This window comes from Gastrolobium bilobum, unplaced genomic scaffold (assembly GCF_033153095.1).
Source record: "Gastrolobium bilobum isolate Gb01-03AN ecotype WA unplaced genomic scaffold, APGP_CSIRO_Gbil_v1 utg48200, whole genome shotgun sequence".
In the NCBI taxonomy this organism is placed as follows: Eukaryota; Viridiplantae; Streptophyta; class Magnoliopsida; order Fabales; family Fabaceae; genus Gastrolobium; species Gastrolobium bilobum.
Window position 1 is genome coordinate 72,260 of NW_026899785.1, and position 18,145 is coordinate 90,404.

The following is an 18,145-nucleotide window of genomic DNA, read 5'->3' on the forward strand; positions in this document are numbered from 1 at the left end:
CTCGAAAAGTTATGTGAAATAAAAAAAAATCATCTGATTTGAATACTCGAGTCAAAAGTTATGGCCTTTCAAAGTTTTACGGTAACTGAACTGCCTACGTGGCATTAGTCCCGTCAGTATCATTGACGAGACTAATCTCGTCAGTATTAGTGACATGTTTGACAGCATTAGTTTGAAAAAAACTTATCAAATCAGCTTTAACTGGGCAATTCTTTTGTCCAAAAATTTTAAAAGGGTGCTTTTCCATAGTAAACATAGGCAGTCTGCCTAAATTTTAATTTTTTTATTATTATAGGTATAAAATATTATTTTTGTAATAAAAATAAATTATTAGTCATAATAGTTAACCTATCCTTAAAAAGTACTTGTAATAGTTAACCCTTTTTATTAGCCCTAATAATTGTAACTTTGATATTTTGTTTTCACTTGTATCATAAAAAATCCTTGGTCCGCCACTGATAATCAACATGGTGATTGGCTAGTAGTGGTGGTAGCTAGTGGCTTGTCGACTTGTCATTGATGTCATGGGAGTGGTGGTGGCAAATGGCACTGGTGATGTGGTAGCTGGTTGTTAGTATGGACTAACTCTCACATTTCAATTGAAGTTACAGAAAGGGCTATCATTACTACCCAAATCACGTTTTAAAATAACTTACGAGGTTGCGTATAGGATAAAATGAGCCAAAATGATAATATTATCATATCATATTGATTAATCAAACAATAGATAAAGATGGGATAAAATAGTCTATCATATCATTTATACCCTGTGCACCAAACATGAAAAAATTGAAGGTAGTAGCGAGTAACAAATTCTTTCTCTTTTATTTTTGGTGAGGCCAAATTCTTATTTATGCCTAAACATATACGGGTATAATTAATTTGTCTCATTTACCAAGATCAACATCAAGAATATATTTATCCTAAACTAGCTAGTTGGGGGTATTGTCTAGTTTACCAAAACATTAACAAAAAAAATATCCCAAAACCACTTTCCATACAAAAGTAAGTTTGAAGTGTAACCGTTAGTTTTGATCCCCAAATATGCGCATAATTGGGTGAATGATTCTTGAATAGAAGAATTAGGTTTTGATTTTGAATGTAATAATAATAATAAAATAAAATAAAAATAGCCTAACTTGTGGATTTTTTTTATCTTCATTCCATTTTTTCAAAATTTATAATCTATATTATTCAACTTACATCATCCACCACATTAAAAAAAGAATCCTACTGAACTCATATATAAAATAGTATGAATGATTGAAGTTTGGGATCAAAACTTCAAAGCTGGCACTGACAGTTATTTGTCCTCATATAATACTGCTGTGATATAATCCATTCGACGTGGCCTGAAGAGTACGAGAGGCCCCATATGTCTACTGTATACAAAAGCCATGCCAGTGATGCAATCTCAACCAAAATTTGAACTTTGACATGGTTTTGAAGTACTACAAGTACAGCAAAAGATGAGTTAAGATTGTAAAACTCGACCCCTTAATCATACGCCAATATCATCTGTTTGCTCAGAAATGTATCCTAACATTCGGACAATTGGAATCAAATCATAAGGCGAATCACTGACTAAAGTATTCTTAATTTACACAATAATGCTAGTTCTGAATAATAGCATACTAACAAAGGAAAATGATGCTGCCATGTTATGCTTATTTTAGTTAGAAAAAAAAAAAAGGAAAATATTAACATTAGAATGTCAATTTGAGAAGTTGACAATGTTATTAAATTAGAGGTAAAATGATTGAGTTTTTATATATTGAACCCTTGACCATGCCTTCCGTAACCCTAAAACTATGGCTTCAATGTCATGTGTGAAATTAAAGTTTATTGGAAGTAGTTATGCAAAGCAATGTAGGGTAGTCAACATATGATTAGAGTAGTCGGCAGAGATTTAAACTATACGCAAAATGACCAATTTCAAAGTCTACAAAAGGATATATTAATGATAAATATTATTTAGAAAATGAGAGTTCCCTTCGCATTTGATGTGAATCAATACCGAAAGAAAAGTAAACTATCCCATAATTAGTGATAGAGCATAGGTTAGAGGAAGTCATAGTCAAATAATTCATATGGATTTATGTAAGTATACTTATATAATGCTCTAGTGGTTTAGTCGGTTAAAACATGACTTGGGTTGGTTTTAAAAACGGTTATATTTATAAACTTTTTGTTTACAAACTACACTATGTACTACGGGTAGTACATATTACTTGAGTATGTACTATCTATAGTACACAGTGTAATTTGTAAGAGTTTGTAAACAAAAAATTTATAAATATAACATATCCCTGGTTTTAAACAAAAAAATGAAATGAAGTCAAGCGCAGTGGTTGACACGAATTGATTCAAGATCTGTTACTAATTAATAATCAAACCCATGAAAGAGAGAACCAAAGTAGCTTGTGTGATTAATCAAATGACTTAATCAATGGTGGGAAAATTAATGAGATGCATCACCTGAAAAGTGAGGGCTTGTGTTGTAGACTTGTAGGCTACAAAAAAGCAGTTAACTCCCAAAGCAAGCAAGCTCTGACCTAAGAATTTTTAATTAAATGTGTCACCGTCCGCGACCCAACTCTTAAGGGCTGCTTCCTTTGAAAGGGAACCTATACTCTATTGGTTGACATGCAATTAATGTATCCAATATGGTGGGAAGTTTTGTTATAAATAGGCTAAGGTATCCCTCTTAGAAACCACAGCAGAACAAAGCTAGCTAAGCTCAAAACAACCTTATTATCTCTCTCTCTCTCTCTCCCACACACATACTCCATTTCTCATCATAACTTTTCTGTACCTTCTGATCTAATGGCAGTCCCAGTGATTGATTTCTCAAAACTGAATGGGGAAGAAAGAGCCAAAACTATGGCACAGTTATCTAATGGATGTGAAGAATGGGGTTTCTTCCAGGTACTTACATCATTTAAATGGCTCCTAGTATGTTGACATGAATGCATTCCTTTCCTTTCCTTTCCTTGTGGATTTATTGTTGGTATTAAAATATATAAATATCAAAGCTCATACTTTGTTTTATAGGTGATCAACCATGGCATTCCAGATGAACTCCTTGAGAGGGTGAAGAAGGTTTGCTCTGAGTTCTATAAGCTGGAAAGAGAGGAAAATTTCAAGAACTCTACAACAGTGAAGTTACTAAACGATTTAGTTGAAAAGAAGAGCCGTGAGAAGTTGGAGGATGTGGACTGGGAGGATGTTATCACTCTCCTGGATGATAATGAATGGCCAGAAAGAACACCAGGTTTCAGGTATAAAGCAAATCAAAAGCTCTTCATACTAAAATAATAATCAGACGTTCCACAAAAAATGATATTTCACCTATCATTTCATGCACACTCTTCCATTATACTTTCTCTTATTCACAAGAAATTTATGTTCTTGTGTAACTGCAAGCAAATTGCGGTTAATCAGAATTCAGTCCATCTGACTCTTGAATCTTGATGACTAAAATAGGTGATTTCAAGAAAACATTTAGAATTTGAAAACGAGGGACTATTTTTTGCAGAGTTGAAACCAGAATTTGATTTAATGATTCAAGGACAGCACTATAGAAACATACTAAGTGGTGATATGACACAATAGGTAGAGTTTTGAACATAAATGCATAACAGACTTCTCACATGAATGACAGGGAAACCATGGCAGAATATCGATCTGAGATAAAAAAATTGGCAGAGAGGATCATGGAAGTGATGGATGAGAATCTGGGCCTACAAAAAGGATACATTAAGAAGGCACTCAATGGTGGAGATGGAGACAATGCCTTCTTTGGCACCAAGGTCAGCCACTACCCACCATGTCCCAATCCAGAGTTTGTGAAAGGTCTGCGAGCTCACACTGATGCAGGAGGTGTCATCCTACTATTCCAAGATGATAAGGTTGGTGGCCTTCAAATGCTGAAAGATGGGCAATGGATTGATGTCAAACCTTTGCCAAATGCCATTGTCATCAACACTGGTGATCAGATTGAGGTCCTAAGCAATGGCAGATACAAGAGTTGTTGGCACAGGGTTCTGGCCCTTACAGATGGGAACAGGAGATCAATTGCCTCCTTCTATAACCCATCACTCAAGGCCACCATATATCCTGCACCACAATTGGTGGAAAAAGAAAACCAACAAGTGGATGACACTTATCCTAAATTCGTTTTTGGTGACTACATGTCTGTCTATGCTGAGCAGAAGTTCCTCCCCAAGGAACCAAGGTTTCGTGCTGTTGGGGCCATGTGAAAAAAAGCATTTGCTTTCATATAGACAATACATTTGCCCCCCCCCCCCCCCCCCCCCCCCTCTACTTGTTTTTTTCCCTTTGTCTTTTACTTTGTTTTCAGGTCTTCATACTATAAGACATGATTGTCAGTAGCAAAGAATACCACTTGGTTGTCATTCTCTTCATAAATTTCTCCAGAATTGAAAACCACCGTGGGTATTAGTATTCAGGGTTTTTTTTTTCTTTTTAGAATACTACTTTATATTTCAATGTCATGGTCCATCTGGGTTTGCATTGTACAATAGTACTATTACATAAATTCTACTCAAAACTTGTCCACCATAAATTTCTCTCTTCCACTTGTATATTGTTGCCCTGCTCTAGGATTCAGTTATCATCCACATGAAGTAGAACAAATGCAACCATCTCCTTAATGCTGTAATATTTGCTAAAAGGTAGACTCTTAAAGGCCATCTGTAAATAACCTTGAGATACATCATACCAAAAACTAACTCTCGATACACCATCAGAAAACTTTGTAAAGGAACTCCTTTGAAAAGAGGCCATACTCTAATTCTTGACCTAATGGGCTTGGCCCAATACAACAAATACTAATAATAATAAAAGACCTAATATTTACAACACCATCATAACCACAAAAAGCAAATGCTGTAATTGATTTGCTAAAAGGTACAATCAATTACTAGAAGTTTTGGGACAAGAACCGCCACTAACCTTCAGCAATGTTATATATGGAAATAACAAAGTACATCGTTTCCTTTTCGTTTGGTTAGACATCGTAGTCAATTTTATAATTGGTTCAAGTTACGATATCTTTTGCTTTCTAAGGAGATATACAGATTTTATAAGTCACCAAATGACACCTTTAAATCTTAAAATCCATACAAGGAAATGGTAAATACTTAGGTAGAGTTAGTAAGAAACCAGTCAGCTGACAGAAAATATGAGATGGTTTTTCTTCTTCCTAGGACATTATTGAATGAAAATATACATGTAGATAGCAGAATTTATATTTTCCGCAAAGAGTATGTAGAAATAGAGAGAATGTGAGTTGGAGTCGGGTAAGTGTCTAGCACCTTAAAAATCTGTGCTATTTAAAAATAAAAAAATAAAAAGAAAAGAAAACAGGCTGGAGTACAAGTATCTCAGTAAACACAAAAAAATATGACAGCTACAATTTCAACAGAGTACAATCACGAGAAAAAGAAGTGTACGATCTGGAAGACTGTGATAAACTTTCAGGCAATAAGCTGCTTCTAAGATCAATATTTTACACTGTTAAACGTCAGTATACAACAGCATCTTGCTACAATAACGTGGAAAAACCATTAGTAAACCCTATCTTCTCATGGGAAGCCAATGTAAGAAATTGGTGGTAACTAGTATCTCCTATATCTAAGTTCTGTCATCTCAACGTATATTCTGCACTATAATTACACAATCCAAGCCATCACAGGAGAATAACACATATCTGTTCTTCATTTTCACATGCTTTATAGGGCCTTTTGATCAAGCCTTTCATTCCAATTTAGGCAGCGAATCAAGCTATGAAACCAATCACCTGTTTGGTCAAACTTGTTAACGGTCGGGATAGGATGCTGACTCATAGATATTCGTACAGAATCTCCTCTTGAAAGTTGCTGCCTTCTCTTCCCATCAAATGAAACCCAGGCATTGCTTCTAGCATCCTCTGGAATCTGCTAACAATAAACCTATTGAAAAGAAGTTTTTGTATATTGATATTGAATAAATTACATGAGTGAGTATTTATACAAGAAAGAATCGCTAAGAATGACTAAGCGATGACTAATCAATCCTATCACAATCCTAATCACAATCAATTCTAATCAATCACAATTAATCCTAATCAATCATAATCAATCCTAATCAATCATAATCAATCCTAATTAATAGGAAATAAAAACGGAAACATGTTTGAATTCTAATTTTCTACACTCCCCCTCAAGTTGGGAGGTAAATATTGATCATTCCCAACTTGCCAATCAAGTCTTCGAATGCTGGACGGTGTAGGCCCTTGGTAAGGACATCTGCCGTTTGCTCTTTGGTTGGAACATATATCAAATGCACACTTCCATCATCTAATTTTTCTTTGATGAAGTGACGATCAACTTCCACGTGCTTTGTTCGATCATGATGCACAGGATTTTGAGCAATGCTAACAGCTGCCTTGTTGTCACAATATAGTTTTATTGGTAGGGAATATGAAATCTTTAACTCTTGAAGAAGTCTTCTCAACCAGATTCCTTCACAAACTCCATGAGCTAAAGCTCGAAATTCTGCTTCAGCACTACTTCTTGCAACCACTGTTTGCTTTTTGCTTCTCCAAGTAACAAGATTTCCCCACACATAGGTGCAATAGCCTGAGGTAGATCTTCTGTCTACTGATGAGCCTGCCCAATCTGCATCAGTGTAGATTTCAATTGTCCTTTTATACCCCTTTTTAAAGAATAATCCTCTTCCTGGAGTATTCTTGAGGTATCTAAGCACCCTATAGACTGCACTAAGATGCTTCTCCTTGGGTGAGTGCATGAATTGACTAATCATACTCACCGCAAAGGCAATGTCAGGACGCGTATGAGATAAGTAGATTAGTTTACCAACCAATCGCTGATATTGTTCTTTATCCACCTCATTCCCATCTTCAATACCTAACTTGGTATTAGGTTCCACAGGTGTCTCAGCAGGTTTACACCCTAACATTCCTGTTTCCAACAAAAGATCTAGAACATATTTCTTTTGTGTTAGAGTGATGCCTGTTTTGCTCCTAGCAACTTCCATACCAAGGAAATATTTGAGAGTGCCAAGGTCTTTGAGTTCAAATTGAGCTGCTAGAAATTTCTTCAAGGTGTTCAATTCCTCAATATCATCACCTGTAAGAATTATATCATCTACATATACAATAAGAATAGCAATTTTACCATCCTTAGAGTGTTTGTGGAAGAGAGTATGATCAGTCTGTGCTTGAATGAAGCCTCTTCTTTTGACTGCTTGTGTGAATTTGTCGAACCATTCTCTGGGAGACTGTTTCAATCCATATAGAGACTTTTTTAGTTTACACACTGATTCATTTCCCCTTTCAAAACCAGGTGGAGGATCCATATAGACTTCTTCATGTAAGTCACCATTTAGGAATGCATTCTTCACATCTAACTGTTGCAGAGGCCAATCTAGATTGGCACCAAGAGATAAGAGAACTCGGATGGTATTGACTTTAGCAACCGGAGCAAAAGTCTCATGATAATCTATCCCATGAGTCTGAGTGAAACCCTTTGCAACCAATCTTGCCTTGTATCTGTTGATGCTATTATCTGCATTGAATTTTATTGTAAACACCCATTTGCATCCTACTGCCTTTTTTCCTTTGGGTAGGGTCACTATCTCCCAAGTTCCATTTCTTTCTAAAGCATTCATTTCTTCAAAGACAGCATCCCTCCATTTTTTATCATTGAGAGCCTCATGTATATTTCTCGGTATCTTTGTACTATCCAACATAGTATTGAAAGCACGAAACCCTGGGGACAACTTTCCATATGAAATATGATTAGAAATAGGATGAGTAGTACAAGATCGAGTACCTTTTCTGAGAGCAATGGGCAAGTGTAGATCATTTTCACCATGACACTCAAGTATTGGGGTGCTGGAACTAGAACATGGTTCAGAATCCTGGCAGTGTAGAGGCTCTGGGTTATTCACACTTTGAGGAGGCTTTCGCCTGCTATAAACTTGTCCCCATTTTGAGGAGGCTCCTGATGGTGAGGATTCTGTAGCTCCCCCTGTTTCCAAGAGTAGAGGTAATACTGTGGCATTAATAGGTTCCCATGACTGATCTTCATCTACTCCTATAGACTCCCCCTGAAGAGAAGTCGAGGGGAAGAAAGGGTCATTCTCAGAAAAAGTGACATCCATAGAGACAAAGACCTTACGAAGAGAGGGTGAATAACACTTATAGCCACGTTGAGTAGGAGAATAACCAATAAAGACACACTGGAGAGACTTAGGATCAAGCTTAGACCGTTGATGGGAGGGAATATGGACAAATACAACACAACCAAATAACTTGAGAGGTAAGGAGGAGACACCTCGGAAGGAAGGGAAGATACGAACAAGACTAGAAAGAGGAGACTGAAATTTCAGAATGCGAGATGGCATTCGATTTATCAGATACGAGGCAGTGAGAACTGCCTCTCCCCAAAGATATTTAGGAACACTCGTGGTAAACATAAGAGCCCGAGCAACTTCAAGGAGATGTCGGTTTTTTCTTTCCGCAACTCCGTTTTGTTGGGGTGTGTCAGGACACGAGCTTTGGTGAAGGATGCCATGTTGGGAAAGATATTCTCCAAGAATAGAGTTAAAATACTCTTTGCCATTATCTGTACGAAGAATTTGTATAGCAACTTGGAATTGGGTTTGAACCATGGCATGAAATTTTTTAAACACGGATGCAGCATCGGACTTATCCTTTAGAAGATACACCCAACAAACTCGAGAATGGTCATCAATGAAGGTAATGAACCATCGAGTACCTGAAATATTTTTAACACGGGCTGGACCCCATATGTCGCTATGAATTAAGGAAAATGGGGAAGAGTCATGGTGAACTTTAGAAGGATAATGAGCACGAGTATGCTTGGCAAGTTGACAAATATCACAAGAAAACAAACTTGGACTTTTATTAATAAATAAGTTTGGCAACAACTTCTGAAGATAAATAAAATTTGGATGGCCTAGCCTACGATGCCACAGCATAACATCATTACATGAATCAAAAGGAAACATAGAGTTTTTTTCTACGAAAACAGCTTCATGAGTCACATCCTCCTCAAAGTAGTAAAGTCCACCATCCTCTCTAGCACTGCCAATCATCCTCTCCGAGTCCTGTTCCTGAAAAACACAACCATGTGGAAAGAATTTAGCAAAACAATGCAACTCAGAGGTGAGCTTGCTAATGGAAATGAGATTACAAGTCAGAGAAGGAACATAAAGAACTGATGTCAAAGTAATCAGCTCAGAAAGTTTAATGGTTCCGTGTCCCGCAATCTGGGAAAAACTGCCATCGGCGATCTTGACCCGAGAAGGTTCAGAATATGGAGTGTATGAACAAAACAAGCCAAGATTACCTGTCATATGATCAGAGGCTCCAGAATCAAGTATCCAATGATTTTGACTATCAACATGGAAAGTTGTACCTTGCTGGACCACATGACTAGTGGCCTTAGGAGGTTGCTCGTGGTAATAAAAAGAGTGTTTTGAGGAAGCCATGAATAAAAAGAGAAGGGTTGACCGTTGATGAAAAATCAAGTTTTGTAAACTTTTGATCTGACCTCTGGAACAGGAAGGGGAGAAGCCGGCGAGAAGGTCTGTGCAAGTCGCGACGGAAAAAAAACGTCTGGAAGGCGGCGCGTGGTGGCGCGTGCAGCGGCTGACGGCGATGGGTCCAGCGGCGGTCGACTCGTCGGATCCTTCTGAGTCGAATGGTCACCTCACTTTTTTGATCGGAGGTCAGTAAACTAGGTTTCTGTGTTGGACAGATTCAAGGCGGTGTTTAGGAGGTGTTTGACGGTGATGGAAGTGTTTGGATGGTTATTTCAGATTTGAATTAGGGTAGGAACGAACCCGCTCTGATACCATATTGAAAAGAAGTTTTTGTATATTGATATTGAATAAATTACATGAGTGAGTATTTATACAAGAAAGAATCGCTAAGAATGACTAAGCGATGACTAATCAATCCTATCACAATCCTAATCACAATCAATTCTAATCAATCACAATTAATCCTAATCAATCATAATCAATCCTAATCAATCATAATCAATCCTAATTAATAGGAAATAAAAACGGAAACATGTTTGAATTCTAATTTTCTACAAAACCCTATGTAACTCATATCCTAATTACAAAACATTAATTTATTAAATCATTAATTAACCCCTAAATTTCAAATTACACAAAAGAAATGAGTTCCTAAAATCACTGATTCTTACATGTAGCTTTTTGCAACACATACCTGAGAAGTAAAACATTTTTTAACACAGAAGACGCATCATATGCAATGAAACATGCAATTTTGGTAACAAGAACATCCAATATGATACTTTTACCACATAGCCAACGATTAACTTCACCTTTAATTCAAGTTGAGCAGAATCCGGAAGTATAACTGGTCTAAATGAGAGTGAATGTGGACAGATTGGGGTAAACAGCATGCAGGGAACGTTTGGATGGACCTGCAGTTTTCTTTTGTCGTTAGTAAAAAACATCAACGAAAGCAGTTGGGTTAATTTCATACTGATGCAGTGCAGATACCATGACATTAGAAGATATATATTATAATTTAAAAGGTTATGTTAAAGGAAAAATTATACAAGGTGAGTTCTATGAGGTTTCTATGGCAATGTTAATTTAAACTTTGTACTGCAATTCCTTGGATACTAGCTTGTATTCAACATCCACAAGTGGAACAAGAATTTACTGTGTGAGTGTGACATCTTCAAAGTCACTTAACTCTTTCAACAGATGTTCACTATTTCACTTTTCACGTGATAGAAGCTAAGTTACAATAGGAAGCATAAAAACGAGTACATTTTCTGTAAGGGATAATAAGTACATATTATATGAAGCCTCTTTTTGGGAAAGGAGGAAAGAGAGGAAGACTCTATTTAAATTCCTCTCTATTTAAACAAGTTTTTCGATTTTGTAAAATGGGGACAAACATAAAAAAGTTTTTTTTTTTTTTTTGTGTGGGGGGGGGGGGGGGGGAGGAAGTCACGTCAACACGAAGTTCAACATCTACAACTCTTTGTAGAAAGAGCAGGTGAACTATGTTCAGGTGCAGTTTTATTCAGCATTTGAAAACCACCAACATTTGCAAAGTAGTTGGGAAAAGATTGATGACTACAACTTAAACAATATTACTAGTTTCAGTCTCCTTATAACATAATAAAGAATATCATATCATCCAGTTATCTTAAGCTGCCACCTGCAATGCAGCAGTAAGAGGAGGAAGACACATCAACACAATGTTCCACATCTACAACTCTTGTGTAGAAAGAGCAGGTGAGGAAAGCTTGGAAGAACCCGTAATGGCTAAAGTTTATAATTATTGTTTATCAAAGTATTCCAATGCAAGGATATCAAGCCAATCCATCTAATTAATTTAGTAATGAAAACAGCTCAAACCATGCTCCTAACGAATACAACTTGAGCACAAGCTTACCATGGAACCTCCAGCAGCTGTAGAATAGGCAGTGCTTCCAGTAGGGGTGGCCACGATGACTCCATCACCTTGTACCTGAAAGACATGACAATCATCATATAGAAGGCATGACTGCTTCAGAAAGGTGTTCAGAAATATGAAATTTAGAAGTAATGGCTCTCATTATAGAATATGAAAGATGTATTGAAATTTAGAGCACGAACAACAATACACAATAAAACTCACCTTGGTTATAAGTCTATCATGTTCATAACATTCAATCTTTGAAAGGTATGGATTAGATCCTCGATCAACAACAACCTCATTGAGAATATCAAAAACTTTCCCTGGCACTGCTTTACCCTTACGAAAAATTTCACACCGGAGACGCATTCTAAGAGTGATGGACACACCATCTTGTGTACTATTTCCATGAATGACTCGTCTTAAGTCCTGTTTGTAGTCTTCAAACTAGGCAGAAAACAGAATGGAAGTCAAACAAATGGCCAAAAAGATACCTTCACTTCTTTATGGTGAAATAAATGATGGAATTGGAAAGCTTACATTATGAGAAGTTAGAAAACCAAGGGAACCAAGGTTAAATGACACAACAGGGGGAACAGCACCTCTGAAAAGATTTGAAGCATGCAGTATAACACCATCTCCCCCCAAACATGCCACAAAATCTACTTTGTCATGTAGATCACTGAATCAAAGGCATTAGATATGTTAAGCAACCATTTAATGAAGCACAGATTCCATATAAGGGGCAAAAAAGTGAAGTTATCGCACTTAAATCACAAACTCCAGTACCAAGTATCTTGACTATAGAAGGTATGAACAAATCCAAACCCAGGAATTCTAGCAAATATATCATGCACATCAGGTTCCACAAAAACGTTCATTTTCTCTTGGTAATATAGAAAAGATGCAACCTGCAAATTAGATACAGAAACTCTACTGAGAGTGTACTTAAATTTAGTCAGATCAATTACAAAAATTCAGAATAAATACTCATAGTTTCAATAAGAATCATAAAAGTACCAAATGCTGTTGGAATACCAGTCAAAGTTCAGAGTTTTATTCCCCAGTTCTCACATTCCCTATGAGATTTTATTCCCAAACTCCATTCCTTTACCAAGAAAGAGACTAGATGTTTTTATCTCTGGCGCATTCTTAGTAATGAAAAATATAGATCCAACCATATCCAACAAAATGATGTTCATCAAATTCCTGCCAACCTTCTTTTATAGTTTCCATCTAAAATCCCATAAATGTTGAGAATTCAATTCTTTTACTAATTGATATTCAGCTCTCCAACTTTCTTATGAGGAAAAATCCTTAGAAATTGACAACATGAAATGGACAAACAAAATGCTATAGGTTCTGAATTTGTTGAGATATATAAAACCATTAATGTAGCCTCACCCAAAAGCTTAAGCTTTTGGGTTGAATTGGTTCTTTACAAGGTATCAAAGCCTCGTGTCCGGGGTTCGATCCTCGTCGCCCCCCACTTTCTTTCAAGTGGAATTTCTTTGTTCGCACAGGTAGGTGGGCCTGTGCATTGTCCACCCTTCAAGCCCAGTGGGCTCTCGTGTGAGGGGGCGTGTTGAGATATATAAAACCATTAATATAGCCTCACCCAAAAGCTTAAGCTTTTGGGTTGAATTGGTTCTTTATAGAATTAAATTGTCTTCTAACATTCTTTCATAAAAGACTTCAAAAAGCTTTTGAGATAGCTGATTCCTCACAACAATAATAGAGTAATGAATATATAAGGTTGTTCAAAGATACAATTACAAAGTAGAAACATACTATATGCAAAGCTATCTCAATGCTTGAGAAATTTGATGCCAAATCAAATAAATTGTTCTTATTCATCGCCTTTATAGAGCAGCTGGCACCTAACCTGAGCCCTGACCTCAATGCCTATCCCTCCCTACAACAGGACTTGTCCCTCCAATGTACCAAAACACAAATTAATTCCTAAACATCAATGTTAGAAACTATGATGTCTAGGCTATTGAAAACCAGATAGTACTTTTTTTAAATGGCTTGGATGCTTCTTAGAGTCTAAAAAAATAATTACCTCTTTAGCTTCTTCCATGAGTTGCTTCCCCAGCTTTTTCAACAATAACACAGTCTTTGGCATAGATTTCCACATAAGCATCTGTTGTTGGGTGCTAGGATGAGTGAAGGCCAAAGAAGATTCAGTCACCTTTTCTCTGGCACAAGAAAATCCATCTGTTCGCACCAGGAACATTTCTGCTTTCTTTCTTGACTGCACTCTTACAACTCCCGTTGAGGATGCACACATGTCTCCTTCAATGAGTCCCAAGTCTTCATCACATAAGGCTAACGCAGCCTTATTCTTATCATCTCCAACCCTTTCAGAGTTAGTTTTGACATTATCCATGTCATTGTTCACAGTGGTAGAGATATTGGCATCAGTCATGCAATACATTTCCCCTTCATTGAACTCATTAACTGTTGTCCTAATAGAACTGGAAGTATCCCCATTCACTAACTTCCAATTGCTACTAACTTTAATCTGTGGCTCTTCAGATGGATAATCCACATGAGATGACCCACTAGAACTTTCTGGACCCACAATTTTAGGTTCAGGATTATCACCACTGCTGATAATCACTCCCCCCTGCATTCTTCCAGTATTCATTTTCCCTGAATCTGGCAAGCATTCCAACCCTTTAACCTGATAACTGAAATAAGAGGTTTTTGAGATCTTCCTACTTCCTATAAATCCAGACATGTCTTTTTTTGAAAAGATATCACAAGGAGGAACTTGAGCTTCTAAAGGGCTGGTCTTGCTGGAGAAACTTGGAAAAGATCCTTCCCCATTAGCAGCAGTGGCATGTGATGAAGTACTAATTCCACTCAAGACCCCATTATTTTGCGTTTTTTCATTTTTCTTCTTTGGAGACATACTTCTGTCAAATGTGCCAACAGAACTATTTGTTGCCCCCAAATTCTCTTGCAACAAATTGATATCTTTTTCCAGGGAGGATCTCTCAGCAATCATTGAAGGGTCCTGCAGTTTCCCAGGTCCATTTGTATAATCTGATAACATGTCATTAGAAACAACTGCTTGATTAGAAACACACAGTGATGCAGAGCGAGTCATGTATTGCCTCCATCTGGAGACCATGGCAGATGTTCTCCAAACTCCTTCCTTGCCGTGAAGATAGATCGGCCTTTTGCTGCTATCTGAAACATAAGAAGCAAACCTCTCAACTTGTTCCATTGTAGGTGCAGTCCTAACTTCAACGGGGATTTTGACCAATTCAATTCTTCCAGACGAAATAGCATCACGCACAGCTGCTTGATAGAAATTATCTTTTACAGTCTCTTCTCTAAGATCTACAATAGTTTTACATCCTTTATCCAGTAACCACTTTAGGCCTTCTTCTGTTACCTGCCCGCCAGTCCAAAAAGCTGCATCAGATTCTTTCCACTCTCTATCCTCTCTGGAAGTGGATAAATATACAGGACTCCAATTTGCAACCAGTGCAGGACACGGATAATCCTCGCTGCCAGGGAAACCAGAATCATAGCAGACATTCTTCAGTCTCTGAAGTTTCCTCCACACATACAAGCTTCGATCATCATCAGGAATTAAATAGTTCTCGAGAGCAACATGCAAGCTCTCACAACACCTTTTCATCTCACTCCTAAAAATGGCAAGTGGGGGGAGCGCATCCTCCATTATGCTACTAACCTCGGCAGCATGGAAAGAACTCATATTAGAAGTTCTTCCAGAAAGAACATCATCCCTCCCATTGTTCACAAGGGCTACCATGCATCCAAGGGCAGAAACTATTTTCTCTTCTAGAAGCAGTTTCTCATCAGATGAAACACTACATTCACTAGTGAACATGTCACATAATGCATTCATTAACGCAGAATGAAGCCTTTCAGAATTCCTAAAGATTCTACAATATGCCTCTACTTCAGCAATATCACCAGGAACTGGACCCATCCAAGGTAACCGTAATGGATCATGGGATTGGATGGAATTCAAGCTCTGCAAACAAAAGCAATTAAAAATAAAATTGAAATAAGAATATCAGTTCCAATTAGTCAATTCACTGATGCATATAAACCCTTAATTGTGTCATGAAAAGTAATAATAGTAATAACATAATTGACGAAATTAATAATCATATATTCGATGGTGAACTAAGATTTGTGAATAACGTACGGGAAACACTAAAGCTGTGTATGGTGAAAGAAACTGCAAGTTGAAGAGTGAACAGATCGCAAAGAAGAATTTAGTTAGTTAAAATGAAAATAATAGGAACCTGAGAATCCAATGCGAAATTTATGGAAAACGAGTTGGAAAGTTGGGTGGTGACGAGGTGTCTGCTCCGGCACCGGAGAGTACCGTTTCTCAGCGATTCGAACCGGAAACCCAGCACGACGGTGGGAATAACCCGGTCGACGGAGAATGCCATGTGGCACGTGCACAAATTACATGCTAACATGGGAGTTCACGAAATGAACCATATTACAAATGTTTGTTTGTTTTTTTGGATTTGAACCCAATAACGGCATATTAACATGTCTCTACTTCTCTTTGATTTTGATGCACTATTTGATCCATGTGAATTGTTTTTTTAGTAAAGTCTTTTTGGGATTTAAGGTTTATTTGGGTCTTCAATAAAGTTTTTTTTTGGGTCTCTAATCAAAATTATGATCTTTATTTTAATTCCTTGCAAAAAAAAAAAAAAAATCAGTTATCTGATTTTTATGAAATTCAAAGTGGACCCGTTTTAGTTTTTTTGAAGAATTAATATGGATCTTTTTTGAATTTGTGAAGGACTAAAATTTTAACTAAATGAGTTTACTTTGAATTTCTTAGGACACTCGCGACTATTTTGTTTTTGTAAAGGAATAAAGTTACAACCGTTTTTTTTTGTTACAAACCAAAAGTAACTTGGAAATGGATCCTCTAATGTGTCAAAAAAACATGATATGGTAATGTGAAAAGATCACAACCATACAAAGGTAAATCAACGATTATGATTTCGTAATTACCTATTTTATCATTTTTTCTCTCTCCTCTTTTTTTACCATTGATCCACCTTTGTATGATTATGATTCTCCACATGACATGGTCATGTGAATTTTCACATGAGAGGATCCAGATCCAAGTAACTTTGCTCTTGTTTTTTTATTTTTTATTTTTGTAATATCTCTTGTTTTTCTTTCTCAAGTCATAACTTATTTTTCTGTTTTCACTACTTTATATTACAAAATTGAAGAAAGTCACTTTTGTCTTTTCCTAGAAACTAGAAATTAAGTCAACATTTTAGCCAACAAAAAACTGTAAAGTAACTGGGTTTTTTCTCTCTCTCTTTTTTTTTTTTTTTTTGATAACATTAAGGGGCGAATCCTCAAACAAAAACAAACAAACAACCAGAAACAAAAAATAACTATCCAGGGTCTATATCCCTACAAGAGGAGATTCCCTGAAGATCGTGATCAAATAACTGAGCAAGGTGAAACGGCATAACTCTATGACTCCAGAATCCAGTATCTTTGTGAAGAGCAGACTTGGCTAACCAATCAGCACAGGAATTAGCTTCTCTTGGAATATGAGAAAGCGTTACCTCCCAATCCTGACCGATGAGTGCTTGTATCTTAGCCACTATACGAGGCTGACAAGCTGCATTGCAATCAGCAAGCAAAGAGAATACTTCAGAAGCATCTCCTTCTAGTTCCACCTTCTTAAATCCCAGTTGCCAAACCAATTCCAGACCTTTTAGAGTTCCCCAAAGCTCCGCCATTAAAGGAGTGCAAGCACCAATATGATACTCAAAGCCTCCCAACCAAGAGCCATCATCAGATCTGATAATCCCACCACAAGCAGCCACCTCAGTATTCCTTTCAACTGCCCCATCAATATTAATCTTCACCCAATTTAACCTTGGAGGTTTCCATAAACTCATACGAGTTGGATGAATGCTAGTAGTAGCCATAGCCTTCCTACCCATGCAGTTACGAACTTCCTCTATATACATAGCAATTATGTGCGTTCCATGGGTTGGATGCTTGAAGTTAGTATCATGGACACTTTTGTTCCTCCATCCCCAAATGAACCAACAAGAGATAAAAAAGACATCACGCCAATCATCTGAATTACTTTGATTCCAAGCTTTTGAGATATTATTTTCAACCCAATCTCTAAGATCCAAGCTGTAGAATAAGCTTTGCCGATTAGCTGAAACCAGAGAATTCCAAACACTTCTAGCATGCTTACAATCTCTTAGAACATGGAGGTTTGTTTCCAACTCACCAGGACATATTTTACAATGACCAGATTCCCCACTCCATCTAGATGTGCGGTCTTTAGTAAGAAGGCGGCCATGCATTATGATCCACATACAAGATTTAACACGTTGAGGCCCATGCCATTTCCATATGGTAGTCCAAGAATTTTTCAACGGCATGAGAGGGAAACCAAGCATGTTATAATACGCGGTTTTAACTAAAGAGCAGCCAACCTTTTGATTTCTCCAAATAATGCGGTCATTTCCATCCAATGCGCTAGGAATGAGAGCAGCTTGGATCCTTGCAACAGCTTGATCATTGAGATATTGACGAATATAGGGAAAGTTCCATTGACCAGTATTGCTGTTCACGAAG

The 18,145-nt window shown here is 37.1% G+C and overlaps 2 protein-coding genes across 3 annotated transcripts; one reads left to right on the plus strand and one right to left on the minus strand.

Annotated features, from left to right (window-relative positions):
• Positions 1–2,826: 2,826 nt before the first annotated feature.
• LOC133293493 (1-aminocyclopropane-1-carboxylate oxidase 5) lies at positions 2,827–4,262 on the plus strand. The gene is made up of 3 exons (XM_061492067.1): positions 2,827–2,928; positions 3,055–3,281; positions 3,665–4,262. Exons 1-3 carry the CDS (start codon positions 2,827–2,829, stop codon positions 4,260–4,262), a joined length of 927 nt encoding a protein of 308 aa, XP_061348051.1.
• A 1,278-nt stretch (positions 4,263–5,540) lies between these two features.
• LOC133293497 (NAD kinase 2, chloroplastic-like) lies at positions 5,541–16,018 on the minus strand. Of its 2 annotated transcripts, none has more exons than XM_061492073.1 (8): positions 15,799–16,018; positions 13,569–15,521; positions 12,293–12,414; positions 12,044–12,185; positions 11,726–11,950; positions 11,501–11,575; positions 10,410–10,511; positions 5,541–5,960 (listed from the first exon to the last, which is right to left on the minus strand). In XM_061492073.1, the coding sequence occupies exons 1-8, from the start codon at positions 15,979–15,981 to the stop codon at positions 5,757–5,759; spliced, it is 3,006 nt and encodes a 1,001-aa protein (XP_061348057.1). In that variant the 5' UTR covers positions 15,982–16,018; the 3' UTR covers positions 5,541–5,756. The 2 variants fall into 2 exon arrangements, with proteins under 2 accessions (XP_061348057.1, XP_061348058.1); XM_061492074.1 differs by having other exon boundaries at positions 5,848–5,975.
• Positions 16,019–18,145: the final 2,127 nt, after the last annotated feature.

Excerpts from the sequence above, each read along its gene's own strand:
- LOC133293493 (XM_061492067.1), top strand. The coding sequence starts at position 2,827 with ATGGCAGTCCCAGTGATTGATTTCTCAAAACTGAATGGGGAAGAAAGA. Across the intron at positions 2,929-3,054 it reads AAGAATGGGGTTTCTTCCAG|GTGATCAACCATGGCATTCC; the intron begins GTACTTACATCA and ends TTTGTTTTATAG. Across the intron at positions 3,282-3,664 it reads GAAAGAACACCAGGTTTCAG|GGAAACCATGGCAGAATATC; the intron begins GTATAAAGCAAA and ends CATGAATGACAG.
- LOC133293497 (XM_061492073.1), bottom strand. The coding sequence starts at position 15,981 with ATGTTAGCATGTAATTTGTGCACGTGCCACATGGCATTCTCCGTCGAC. Across the intron at positions 12,415-13,568 it reads TCATGGAAGAAGCTAAAGAG|GTTGCATCTTTTCTATATTA; the intron begins GTAATTATTTTT and ends TCTAATTTGCAG. Across the intron at positions 5,961-10,409 it reads CTGCTCAACTTGAATTAAAG|ATTCCAGAGGATGCTAGAAG; the intron begins GTGAAGTTAATC and ends TATTGTTAGCAG.